The following is a 14,028-nucleotide window of genomic DNA, read 5'->3' on the forward strand; positions in this document are numbered from 1 at the left end:
GGTTCGAAGCCAGCCTCAGCTACTTAGTGAGGCTTTCAACAACTTAGTGAGACCCTGTTCCCAAATAAAAAATATAAAGAAATAGGTCTGGGAGTATAGCCTGGAAGTAGAAAGCCTCTGGGTTTCATCCCCAGTACCATAATAAATAAATAAATAAATTCTTTGCTTTTATAAAATAACCCCAGGACAGGAAATGAATGAATTGACATTGTATAGCTGGATCATCTTTGCTTGAACTTTGGCCTCCTCACCCATTACATAGCAGCCCATTGCTATTGGTATAACAAAACCCATATTAGGATATAATCTTTACTATCTCATTACTGCTTCCTTTGCCTTCTCTATTTTTCATGCTTCAGAGATGATCCTTTAGCCAGGAGTGGTGGGTGGCACATGCTTGTAATTCTACTACTTGGGAAGCTGAGACAGGAGGATTGCAGATTCAAGGCCAACTTCAGCAAGTGATGAGATTCTCAGCAACCTAGTAAGACCTTGTTTCAAAAATATAAAAATAAAATAGGGCTGGGAGTATAACTCAGAGACAGAATGCTCCTGGGTTGAATCCCTAGTACCACACACACAAAAGAAAGAAAGAAAGAAAGAAAGAAAGAAAGAAAGAAAGAAAGAAAGAAAGAAAGAAGAAACAGGGTCTAAGTTGCTGAGAGTGTCACTAAATTGCTGAGGCTGGCCTTGGATGTGCAATCCTCCTGTAATACTCCTACAATCCTCCTATAATTTCAGCCTTCCAAGTGCTAGGATTATAGGAGTGCATCATGACTGGCCAGTCTGTTCCACTCAGTGGCAAACAATGTTTTCAGGAATGTCTAATGGCAAGCTCATGCTATGAGATGTCTGGAGAGGACCTAAAATGAAGCATCCTGGGGAAAACATTGTGATCAAGAGGGGAACCGGTTACACTCTGCCTTTTCAGTGAGATGCCCAGAGAAATAGGGGAATGGCCATTAGAAAAATCTGTCCTTGTTTGTATTTCCTCTATTAGTCATGCATTTACCTTAGGTTGGTTAAAAGAGATTCAATAATAACACCACCTCATCTGGCAACACAGTAAAGTTTAATTAATGTTTTTGAGGTATGAGTTGAACTCACAAGATGAAAGATTCTATATATGGAATATATATCATGTGCCAAATTTCATTTAGTCTGATAATGGCTATAATTGTATGGTGTTCTACATCATACATCTTGATTATTGTGGGTTCAGTTAGTTCAACCTTGAAAAATGTATTTCAGGCCGGGTGTGGTGGCGCACGCTTGTAATCCCAGCATTCGTGAGGCTGAGACTGGAGGATCGCGGTTCTTGGACAGCCTCAGCTACTTAGTGAGGCCCTCTGCAACTCAGTGAGACCCTGTTTCAAAATAATGAATAAAAAATTGAGCAGGGGGTGTAGCTCAGAGGCCAAATGCCCCCGGGTTCCATCCCAAAATTCGCAAAAAAAAAAGAAAGAAAAATGTATTTCAGTGTTGATAATGTGTTTAAGTATGTCGAATGTTTGGGTGTGTAGAATATATGCTTATATTTTAGCTGGCTGAAATTAAAAGATGTTTCACAAAACAACATGGGAGGTTTTCTTTCTCTTTAAATTGGTTCAAAGGTCCAAGCAGAAGCAACATTCTGGTGCTCACACATACAGGAATACCTAAGTTGCTTTGTGACACAAAATGTGATTATTATTATTATTATTATTATTATTTATTATTATGTGGTACCTGGGATGGAACCCAGAGACACTCTACCTTCAAGCTACGTCCCCAGTCCTATTATTATTTATTATTATTATTATATTATTATTATTATTATTTGCAGTACTGGGTATGGAACCCAGGGGTATTCTACCTCCGAGCTACACTCCCAGACCTATTTTGTACTTTATTTGGAAACAGGGTCTCACTAAGTTTCTGAGAGCCTCACTAAGTAGCTGAGGCTGGCTTTGAACCTGTGCGATCCTCCAGTCTCCGCCTCCCAAATGCTGGGATTACAAGTGTGTGCCGCCATGCCTGGCTCTACTGTTTATTTTGAAACAGGGTCTCATTGAGTTGCAAAGGGCCTCACTAAGTAGCTGAGGCTGTCTTTGACCTGTGATCCTCCTGTCTCAGCCTCCCAAATGCTGGGATTACAAGCATGCGTGTGTCACCACTCCCGGCCCATCCGTTGGTTCATTCTTTCTTTCTTTCTTTCTTTCCTTTTTTTTTTCTTTCTTTTCCTTACAGCATTAGAGATTGAGCCCAAGGGCATTCTACCTCTGAGCTACTCCTCCAGCCCTATTGTTTATTCTTTATTTTGAAACAGGGTCTCACTAAATTGTGAAGGGCCTCAGTACTGGGATTAGAAGCATGTGCCACCATATCCGCTTTATTTTTTGTTTTGTTTTGAAGCAGGGTCTCCCTAAGTGGCTGAGGGTCTCCCTAAATTGCTAAGTCTCTGGCCTCAAATTTGTGAATCTCTGTCTCAGCCTCCCAGATACTGGGATCATAAACATACACCCCTATGCCCTGCCAAAAGTTTATCTTTCTATGGTAAAAGTTGGTTTATCTTATCTTTATAAGTCCATTGCCTTCAGTTGTACTAATATTCATAAATTTAAAAATAGCTAGTATTTCCATACATCCTTCTAAGGAATTTAACTACACGAATTAGAACAACCTTATTAATTCCTGAAAATTAGAGTTAAACCTTCTTTTAGAAACATAGCATTATTTCTTTCTCATTCATTAAAATATTTAAGACTTTACTCTGCATTTATATACCATCTCACTTTACGGAGCAAAAATTGTAGTATATTCAAAACAGAAGTGTTTCCAGTTGTCCCCTTTCAAGCTTCTTTCTTCTTCCTGGGCCTTGGGGCTTTCATTCCATGAGAGCATTTCTTTCAGCAGGCACAAAGAATCTGGCTGATAACCCTTAAGATAGTAAACTTTACAGGAAGATTTCTACTTTAATCAGGGACTTCTCAAGACAAAACTGAGCCTCTAAAAAAAGTTAGAAAGGTGATTTATTTGATTCCGATTCCCCTATGACAAGCTATACCCTATAAACTGCTTTAACTCTACCCATATGCCTATTGATTCCTTTATAAAAATCCCAGCTTGAAGCCGGGCGTGGTGGCGCACGCTTGTATTTTCCGCGCTTGGGAGGCGGAGACAGGAGGATCGCGCAGGTTCGACACCAGCCGAGCTGGCGTAAGATACCCTGTTTCAAAAATATAAAATAGGTCTGGGAGTGTAGCCCGGAGGTAGAAGGGCTTCCAGGAACCCCAGTACCACCAAAAAAAAAAAATCCCAGCTTGCTTGTCTCCCTCCTGTCTACCATTGCCTACTGTGTAGATTTTCAAAGTTCTTGGCTTGGTGTGCCAGGCACTTTTAAACCTCATCTTCCTTATTCTCAGCCAGACATCTACTTTTTAGCTCCACTGCACTTCCCATGTTTTCATAAACAACCTTACCCCTTTGGCGACTCATTGCTTTGTCCTTGTTTCCACTGCTTAAAATGTACCCTCTCCCCTCTTGTATTTGGCATCTTCCACTTGGGATCCAGCATAAACGTTATCTCTGTGTGAAACTCTTTCTGACTCTTTCAGATTTTCCTCAAATTTCATGTTTTGCCTTTTTGCTTCCCTGCAGTCCTTTGTACATTTGTTCTAGTAATGGTATGAAAATTCACTTTCAAACCATCTTCCCCCACTTGCTTTCTCAAAAGGCAGGGAAACTGGCATAGCATTTGGCATAGAAGTATTTGGACACATGCTTATTTAATCTTTCTGCAGTTAGAATGATCACCAGAAGCTGGATGCAATGGCGCATGCTTGTAATCCCAGTACTTGGGAGGCAAAAGCAGTAGGATCCCACATTCCAGGTGAGCTAGTGGTAACATAGTGAAATCCTGTTAAAAAAATTATATATATATATATATATATATATATATATATATATATATATATATATGTATAGTGCCGGTAGTGTAGCTAAGATACAGAGTATCCCTGGGTTCAATCTTTAGTAACACACACTGTAATGATCAACAGGTTGGCAACATTTATTTTTCCCTCAGAGCATGCCCTAGGATCAAGTAAAAACTCCCACAGGGAATTTACAAGGTTTAGTTTAGGTAATTTAACCACACTGAAAAGTGTTTTTTTTTTTTTTAATCAGTAATCAACAGTAAAAGTTCATGGAAGCCAGGTGTGGTGGCACACGCTTGTAATCCCCAAGCTTGGGAGGCTGAGACAGGAGGATCACGAAGGTTCGAAGCCAGCCTCAGCTACTTAGTGAGGCTCTCAGCAACTTAGTGAAACCCTGTTTCCAAATAAAAATTTAAAAATAGTTCTGGGAGAATAGCCCGGAGGTAGAAAGCCTCTGGGTTCCACCCAGAAAAAAAAAAAAAAAAAAGCTCATGGAACACATTGGTAAAAAAAAAAAAAATTGACCTTTGTCAATATTGTTCTCCTTAAAATCTCTCCTTTGCGACAGTGTATTTATTTGGCAAATGAAGGAAGTGGGTCATACCTTGGGTCTACACATTACTGAGTTAATGGTTGATGAGATGGGAGTATGAGGTGGTCCCTGGAATTATGCTGGGTGGGGGATATTTCTTGGCCATAAACTGCACCATTGACTCTGGCCAGCCATCTTAGGAATGCCTGGTAGGAAGGTAAAAAGATTCACAGCTTAATTACTGAGAAAGGTATCAAAATTCAGGCCCTATTCAGTATTGGGTCTGTGATGTCCTTGATGTAAAAGAGAAACAATTTGTTGCTCCCCGGTACCAAAAACTCCTTTTCTTCCTATCTAAGCCTTTTTATCCCCTTATCCTTTTCTAGCATAACATCACAACATTCCTCGGTAGGAGCAGACAAAATTGCATGATTATGTTTTCCTCTATTTTGGGTACTCCCACCCCTACTTATTCCTTTATCTTTTTCAAAGTTTCCATTCTCCCTTCTTTTACTTTTTACCCCCTCCCTCTCTCCTCCTCTTTTTTCCCATCGCGCTCATCCCGCCCCTCGCCGTCACCACCTCCTCACCTCTCTCCTCCCCTCCCTTCTTGGCTTCTTCCCGCTCCATCTTCGGCCACCACCATCCCCCTCCGCCCGCCTCACGGTCAGAACGCTCCAATCAGAAGCTCCAACGGTGTCTCAAAGGCCCGCCCCTCTCGGTCTACTCCCCCCCCCTTATTCCCTCCCCCGACCCCCCCCACTGGAGTCCTGCGGACCTGGGGGCTTCGGGATCTGGGCGCTATGAAAAGTGTCTGCCCAGTCACTTCCGGTAAGGGCGCTAGGGCGCCAAGCTCCCCGCGGGACCGTTAAGGGACGGGTGGGAAGCTCCGGGGCCGAGGATAAGGGTGCGACGGGGAAGGGGGGCGGGAGCAAGCGAACACGAGTGTCTCGGGTGCCTCGGCTGCCCCTTTCCCGCCGCCCCACCACAAGCCAGCTACCCCCGCGGAGGCTGCAGTGCCTCTCTCCACCCCCCACTCCCCGAGAGACGCCGCCCCGCTTTCTGGCCGCGTGACCGGAAGTGGCGCCATCTTTAGCCTCTTGTGCTATTGACAATAACAAGCCCTGGTTCGCTCCCCCTCCCCCCCCCTCAGCCACAGCATCTCCCCTCCCACAGAGAGGGAGAAAAGGAGGAGGAGCTGCAGCAGCCTCAGACTCTCGGAGTCGCTCCTGCAGAAAAGGGGGGGAGAGAGATCAAAAAGCAGGGGAGGGGGACGGCACGGCCATTTACCTGTCTGCCGCCTCATTTGCTCTCCCCCCCTCGGTCGGCTCACTCCGGGTGTCAGCCTATCCGCCTTCCCAAACCCTCCCATTCCCCCGGTGCGCCCCCCCCCTTCACTTTCCTTCTCGTCCTCTGTGTTTCTCCTCTCTTCTTTCTTCCCTTCCCCCTCTAGCACTGCCACCTTCTCTCCTCCACGCACGCAGGCATATAAACGTAGGGTTTTGATGCTCCTCTGCCTGTTGACCCGGCTATTTTCATGTTTCCAACAGGTTTTTCTTCCCCCAATCCCTCAGCTGCTGCTGCTGCTCAGGAGGTCAGATCTGCCACTGATGGTAATACCAGCACCACTCCGCCCACCTCTGCCAAGAAGAGAAAGTTAAACAGCAGCAGCAGTAGCGGCAGTAACAGTAGTAACGAGAGAGAAGACTTTGATTCCACGTCTTCCTCTTCCACTCCTCCTTTACAACCCAGGGATACGGCATCCCCTTCAACCTCGTCCTTCTGCCTGGGGGTTTCAGTGGCTGCTTCCAGCCACGTACCGATACAGAAGAAGCTGCGTTTTGAAGACACCCTGGAGTTTGTAGGGTTTGATGCGAAGATGGCTGAGGAATCCTCCTCCTCCTCCTCCTCATCTTCACCAACTGCTGCAACATCTCAGCAGCAGCAACTTAAAAATAAGAGTATATTAATCTCTTCTGTGGCTTCGGTACATCATGCAAACGGCCTAGCCAAATCCACCACCGCCTCTAGCTTTGCTAACAGCAAGCCTGGCTCTGCTAAGAAGTTAGTGATCAAGAACTTTAAAGGTAACCAAGGCCAAAATCCATAATCACCTACTAAGGATTTGACACTTGAGCAGTCACGTGCTCTATTTATGTTAATTAAACAGTATAGAGATGGTCTAATGTTTTGTGCATAATCAATGAGGTGGAGGGGAGGTCCTTTTTTTGGTGGAGGGTTCATTTGCCCGGGGTGTTAGTTTCCTTGTGCTGAAGCATACACCGGGTGTTCTGTGCATTATTTTAAGGGCTTTCTCAACCCATTGTATCTAATCTGTTATTTTTTAAACATTGACAATCTACGGTATGATTGATCCGGATTGTGCAGGTGAGAAGTTTGTATTCTAAAGAGGTTTATTTCAGGTGCATAGTGAGACTTGGCACTGCTGAGATTTTTATTTTTCTTCTTCAGTAGGCCACATTCTCCAGTCTATAGAAATGCAGGTAGCAATGATGATCTTGTCACGCTCATATAAGATATAGTTAGATATGTAATGTTGACTACTATATTCATGAAATTCATCGCGGAAGCAATATTTGGAGAAAAATATTGAGGTTCTCTTAATTTCTTTCCAAAGGTAGGGATTGGATGTGAAAAACATTATGTATACACAGAAGTAGTAACTCTGTGTACCACTAGTCTAAAAATAGGAACAATTACTACATTTTCCATCACTAAAGTGGATCTTAAAGTATTGACCCACAGCTTTTAGATAATTTATTCATATTGTGTTTGAGATATGTGATTGAGAGTAGTATGAATGCATTGATGCAAATGTGAAATCAGCATTTAAACATGTTTTTGAGCTCAGCTAATTTTTATCTGTTGAATGTGCTTCTATTTTTTTTTTTTACCTTTTCACTACCCTCAACTGGCAGGTAAAACGTACTAAAATGTTTATTAAATGGAGAAGTAAATGAATGAACTTAATATTTACCGGCTGAATGCCTTGTGGCTAAATGTTAGCATTGAAAAAAATTAGGTTCTCTGTTCCATTAGTGTGGAAATCAGGAATATGCTTTATTTTGTATCAAGCAGAGAGGATATTGATGTTTATATTTAACCCTTTCTTTTTATATCACCCCTTTTTATCCCCAGGCTCTCAAGAGTGTTATTTTTTCTGACTTAATAGTAGAGCTTTCTAAAGTGAATATAAATTGTAATTAATTAATATGTTCATCATTTTACTTAGATTTATCAATTAAATATCCAAGAATTTTTAAATAAATGAGCTGTGATCCTAATTGCATTTGCAAATTGATTCCAGAGATTTTATTTTTCTCTCCCTAAAGTAAAAACATATTAGGGGAGTTGGATGCTAAAAATATGTCATTCTTTGCTGGCCAGTGAAGTTTAAAGCTTAGATTAAGAGCGTTCTTTCCATTCTGAAAATGCTGCATAGGTTTTAGCGTCATTGGATAGGTCAATATTTTAAAATTTTATTCTGCTCAAAAATGTAGTTTAAAACCTGAGTTCAAAAATTTCATCTCCATTTCTGTAGCTGCTGAATACATTTGGGGGTCAAACAGACCTGGATAAGAATCCTATTGACTAGCTATGGTGACCTTGGCAAGCTTAACAGATGAGATCCAGCCTCAGTTTCCTTGTCCTCAGTTGTAAAATAGGGATAATAATACTCCTTTCAGGGCATTGTTGAGATGATTATGAACTTTATAAAATACGTTGAACATAAGTAGATACTCAGTATTTTAAATTTTAAGTACAAAGTTCATGTCGACTTAGGTTTGACACGTGATACAATAAAGATCAGGATTGTTGTCTTTATTTGTCATTCTTGAATTTTTATTTTTTGAAGCAATACAATAGGAGAAAAAACCCTCACCTTCAGTTTTAATAGGTGAGTCAAAATGACTTAAACAGTATTCTGGAACTTTTAATTTTATTTGTACTGAGCTTAAATACTGTGGATACTTTGTTATTTGGGTATAATAGCTATTAAATCATAGTTTACCTTAAAATTATAATGCTGTACTGTCTTCTTTTGGCTACTACATTCTATATATTCTAATACCAGTATTTTACATATCACCTAGATAAACCTAAATTACCAGAAAACTACACAGATGAAACATGGCAGAAACTAAAAGAAGCTGTGGAAGCTATTCAGAATAGTACTTCAATTAAGTACAATTTAGAAGAACTCTACCAGGTATGTGTTCATGTGGATAACCAGATTTGAGAAAAATAAATCTGTGGTGGGAGGCATATAGATTTTTCTTTCTGAAACAGACATACTTAAGTAAACGTGGTTCCTTTCTAATTATAGCTACTTTATTAATTGATCCTCTGATCAGACTGCATATTCTCATGTAAACTATGGGTATCTAATTGGACCTTTCTTTTTTTTTTTTTTTTTTTTTGGTGGACTGGGGTTCCTGGAAGACCTTCTACCTCCAGGCTACACTCCCAGACCTATTTTTTTAATTACTTTTGGAAACAGGGTGTCTTAAGCCACCGCGGCTGGCTTCGAACCTGCACGATGATCCTCCTGTCTCTGCCTCCCAAGCACGGGGATTACAAGCCTGCGCCACCACACCTGGCTAATTGGACCTTTCTGACATTTGGTTAGGTATACCTTGGTATAATAATTTTATCTATACTATAATTCTGTAAATAGATCCCAAAGATGATTTCTTGTGACAGGTTATTCTGTTGTGACAATTTTTACATAGTTGTATTTTTCCACTTACAGGAAAGGTGTTTAGACACTTAGATAATGTTCAAATCTTTTTTTTTTTTTTTTTTTTTGCAGTACTGGGGATAGAACTTAGGGCATTCTACCTCCGAGCTACATCCCCAGCCCTGTTTTTTATTCTTTATTTTGAAACAGGGTCTCACTGAGTTGCAAAGGGCCTCACTAAGTACCTGAGGCTCTCTGTGAACTGCCATCCTCCTGTCTCAGCCTCCCAAATGCTGGGATTACAAGCGTGCGCCACCACATCCAGCCTTCACATCATTTATTCTGTTTCCTTATTAGTAGCTTTTTGCCATTGTTTTTCTTGGCTCTTTGTGTTAGTTTTGTCTCTTGGTCTATAATATATACCTTAGCATGGAAATGAAAACCAGGTTATATAGCCCAGCAATTTGGTATGTGGTTCAGACTTGTTTCTTTTGTACTTTTTTTTTCAGTACTGGGGATGGAACCCAGGTGCCTTCTACCCCCAAGGTACACCCCCATCCCTATTTTTTATTCTTTATTTTGAAACAGGGTCTCACTGAGTTGCAAAGAGTCTCACTAAGTAGCTGAGGCTGACCACAAACCGCTCTCCTCCTATTTTAGGAGGATTACAAGTGTGCTATGCCATCACACCTGGTTCCTCAGACTTGTTTGTTTTGCTTAATAAACAAAATATTTAATTTAAATATAATGTCAAGAGCAATTGCTTATTTAGACTTATTGTTACCAAAAGTGTTTGCCCTACTGTGTTTTTTATATACACAATGAATTTAAGAAGTTATTTTCTATTATAACACCAAGAGTTTAGTATTAAAATAAAAATACAGCCGGGTGTGGTGGCACACACTTGTAATCCCAGCATTCAGGAGGCTGAGACTAGAGGCTTGCAGTTTGCAGACAGCCTCAGCTACTTAGTGAGGCCCTCGGCAACTTAGTGAGATTCTGTTTCAAAATAAAGAATAAAAAAAATAGGGCAGTGTGTGTAGCTTGGAGGTTGAATGTCCTTGGGTTCCATCCCCAGACCAGCAAAAAATAAATAAATAAATAAATAAATAAATAAATAAATAAATAAATAAAATTAATTTTAAGGCCCAGTGTGGTGGCACATGCTTGTAATCCCAGTGCTTGGGAGGCTGAGACAGGAGGATTGCACAAGTTCAAAGCCAGCCTCAGCTACTTAGTTAGGCTTTCAGCAACTTAGTGAGACCCTGTTTCCAAATAAATTATGAAATATGGCTGGGGGTTTAGCCTGGAGGTGGAAAGCCTCTGGGTTCCACCCCCCCCACACCCAGTACCACACACAAAAAACTACTTTTAAGTAGAGCTGGGCATGGTGGCACACGCTTGTAATCTCAGCATTTGGGAGGCTGAGAGGAGGATTGCGGTTCGCAGACACCCTCAGCTACTTAGGCTCTTTGCAACTCAGACCCTGCTTCAAAATAAAGAATAAAAAATAGGGCTGGGTTGTAGCTTGGAGGTAGAATGCCCCTTGGTTTCATCACACACACACACACACACACACACACACACACACACACTTTTAACTACAGTAGATTGAGTCTTGTGTTGATGAATACCTTATAAGAGATTATGTTGACTCTGTATCACTGTTTGTAGTTTTTATATTTTAGATTTAGAGGTAGTTTGGGGATTAATGAACCGTGGATTAGGAATCAGAAGACATGATTGGAGCCAGGTATTATAGGCACATGCCTGTAATCCCAGTACTTTTGGGACGCTGAGACAGCAGGATCACAGGTTTTGAAGACAACCTCCACGATTTAGTGAGACTCTGGGCAATCTAGTGGGACCCTATTGCAAAATAAATAATGAAAAGGAATGGGGATGTAGCAAGGAGGTGAATGCCCCTTGGTTCAATTCCATACCCCCACTCACACATACACAATATGTTTGAGATCTAATTTTGATTGCTGTTACTCTTGTGATCTTGGGCAAGGTACTAAAATCCTCTCAGCTTAAGTTTCTCCTCTAGAATATAGGGCAAAGAACACCTGTCCTATCCACATCACAGAGATGCTTATAAGAATCAAGATGTAGCCGGGCATGGTGGCAAATGCTTGTAATGCCAGGATTTAGGAGGCTGAGACAGGAGGATCTTGGTTCACAGACAGCCTTGACTAAGGCCCTTTGCAACTCAGTGAGACCCTGTTTCAAAATAAAAATAGGGCTGGGCGTATCGCTTGGAGGTAGAATGACCCTGGGTTCCATCCCCAGTACTGCAAAAAAAAAAAAAAAAAAAAAAGACGTTTGTGAAAAATTAATGGAGAAGCCAGGTGTGGTGGTGCACACTAATAATCCCAGCATTCTGTCTGGAGGCTGAGACAGGAGGATTGCAGTTCGTGGACAGCCTCAGCTACTTAGTGAGGCCCTTTGCAACTCAGTGAGACCTTGTTTCAAAAATAAAGAAAAAAAAAAAAAGCCAGGCGTGGTGGCGCACCCTTGTAATCCCCGCACTTGGGAGGCGGAGACAGTAGGATCGCACAGGTTCGGAGCCAACCGTGCTGGCTTAAGAGACCCTGTTTCCAAATAAAAATAGGTCTGGGAGCGTAGCCTGGAGGTAGAAGGGCTTCCAGGAAACCCAGTACCACCAAATAAAAAAAACCCACAAAACTAGGGCTGGAGGTGTAGCTTAGAGGTAGGATGCCCCTGGGTTCCATCTCCAGTACTGCAAAAAAAAAGTTAATGGTGTATTATGATACATAAATACAATGTTATCATTAGTCACACTCTTTCATAAGCCATTGTAAACTTTTAAACTTTTTTTTGTGTGTTTGGTACTTAGGGGTGGAAACCAGAGGCTCTTCTACCTCTGGGCTATACTCCCAGACCTATTTTATATTTTTTATTTTGAAACAGGGTCTCACTAAGTAGATGAGGCTGGCTTTGAACCTGTGCGATCCTCCTGTCTCGGCCTACCAAATGCTGGGATTCTAAGTGTGCGCCACCATGCCTGGCCTAAACTTTTAAACTTGTAAATGTCAATTGAGACCACCTCTTTCTTTTACTATAAAAATTAAATCATTCAAATCATGGAGAATATTCAGAATAATGCTCACATGCACATACTAATAAAACTATGTCAGCTGGTGGTAGTAGTAGTGCTAACCTCTTATTTGATTATAAGGGCATCTCACTTGGCTCTTTTGGGATATTATATATTTGACTCCTGATGTACAATAATAAAGTAGAATTATGGAATTAAAGTTGGAAAGGACTTTAAAGAGATGATGTAGTCCAGTATCTTTCCATCATATAGCGTGCAGAGTAGATTCGTCTTCTGTTACCTCAGTTAAGCATTACAGAAACTCTTTCTGAACATATAGTAGTTATTCCTATTTTATTGACAAGGAGACCAATTCTCGAAGAAGTTAAATAACTTTTCCAAAGCTGTATGTTGCCAGAATAGGGGTATTCAAACAGATACTCATTCCCTAGTTTAATACATTTTCACTTCCATGCTGCCTCATCACTGCATTCCACATATCACCACAGTGCACAGTTCAGAGCAAATAAATTGTTTTATTTTAGGAAAAATTATCAGAGCAGGTCTTTTTTTTATTGCTTTATGTTTGTAGTATTTATTTGGATATGCTGGTGGACAGCATATTTTTTTGTGTGTATAAGGTATCGGGGATTGAACTCAGAGGCATTCTACCTCCGAGATACACCCAGCTTATTTAATTTCAAAATACGTATTTCAGAATTCATATTTAATTTCAGTGTCTTTTTATATTTCATATATGTAAGAAAGTTTGGTTGTGTTTATTAAACTTGTTTACCTTGAATATTTTTCCTAAGCTTTTGATTTGATGATACTTCACCTGATCTGTTACATCTTTGGTTTCAAGAGCTTATCAGATTTTTTGGATTGTTTTTGCTTTTTTGTACTTTAGAAATTTTACCTGCTTTTTGTTCATTTGCATTTTTTGGCTTAAAGTCATAAATGTCATAACTTTTCACTGTTTGCATTTTTGTAGTACCTTACTGCTTCTGCTATAACGAATTAGAAGGCATTTGTTTCTAGCTCTTTTATTTTTTATTTTTTGGTGGTACTGGATGAATCCAAGGGAATACTGCCTCTGAGCTACATCTACAGCGTATTGTATTCTTTTTATCTTGAAACAGGGTCTGTTACTGAGAACCTTGCTAAATTGCTGTGGCTGTCCTTAAACTTATAATCCTGTCTCAGCCTCCCAAGTATTGGGATTACAGGCAGGTACCATGCCTGGTTGGTTGGTTGGTTCATTCATTCATTCGTTCATTCATTTTTGAGTTACTGGGGATGGAACCCAGGGGCATTCTACCTCTGAGCAACACCCCTAGCCTGTTTTTTATTCTTTATTTTGAAACAGGGTCTCACTGAGTTGCAGAGGTCCTCACAAAATAGCTGATGCTGTCCACGAATTGCAATTGCAATCCTCCTGTCTCAGCCTCCCAAATACTAGGATTACAAGTGTGTGCCACCACACCCAGCTCTATTATTTTTTAATTTTATAAATGATGCTTTGGATTGTTCTCAGAAATATTATTTTGAGATACTCAGTTTCAAAGAGGAAGTAATGTTTTTTCATAATGTAGGTATTTGATCTCTGGCTCACTTAAAATGTAATTTAAAAGTATTCTCCTAGCCAGGTGTGGTGGCACATATAATCCCAGCATTCAGGAGGCTGAGAATGGAGGATCACAATTCGCGGACAGCCTCAGCTACTTAGTGAGGTCCTCTGCAACTTAGACCCTGTTTCAAAATAAAGAATAAAAAGTAGGGCAGGGGGTGTAGCTCAGATGTTGAATGCCCCTGG

General features: G+C 40.8%; 2 protein-coding genes across 3 annotated transcripts in view; one reads left to right on the top strand and one right to left on the bottom strand.

The window, feature by feature from the left end:
• Window positions 1–5,079, bottom strand: part of MCTS1 (MCTS1 re-initiation and release factor) — a gene marked incomplete at both ends in the record, with an annotated part of 52,583 nt that extends 47,504 nt beyond the window's left edge. Inside the window, 1 exon segment of the mRNA XM_080718954.1 lies at window positions 5,023–5,079. Coding sequence (XP_080575080.1) covers window positions 5,023–5,079 — 57 coding nt within the window.
• A 107-nt stretch (window positions 5,080–5,186) lies between these two features.
• CUL4B (cullin 4B) overlaps window positions 5,187–14,028 on the top strand; it is a gene marked incomplete at both ends in the record, with an annotated part of 48,727 nt that continues 39,885 nt past the window's right edge. Inside the window, 3 exons of one of the 2 annotated variants that reach the window (XM_080718781.1) lie at window positions 5,187–5,280; window positions 6,000–6,536; window positions 8,565–8,680. In XM_080718781.1, the coding sequence (XP_080574907.1) occupies window positions 5,253–5,280; window positions 6,000–6,536; window positions 8,565–8,680 (681 nt within the window). Of the gene's footprint in view, window positions 5,281–5,999; window positions 6,537–6,815; window positions 6,838–8,564; window positions 8,681–14,028 lie in introns of those variants that run through there. The other variant, XM_080718782.1, reaches the window with a different exon arrangement.

This window comes from Muscardinus avellanarius (genome assembly GCF_963383645.1).
Source record: "Muscardinus avellanarius genome assembly, chromosome: X".
Lineage (NCBI taxonomy): Eukaryota > Metazoa > Chordata > Mammalia > Rodentia > Gliridae > Muscardinus > Muscardinus avellanarius.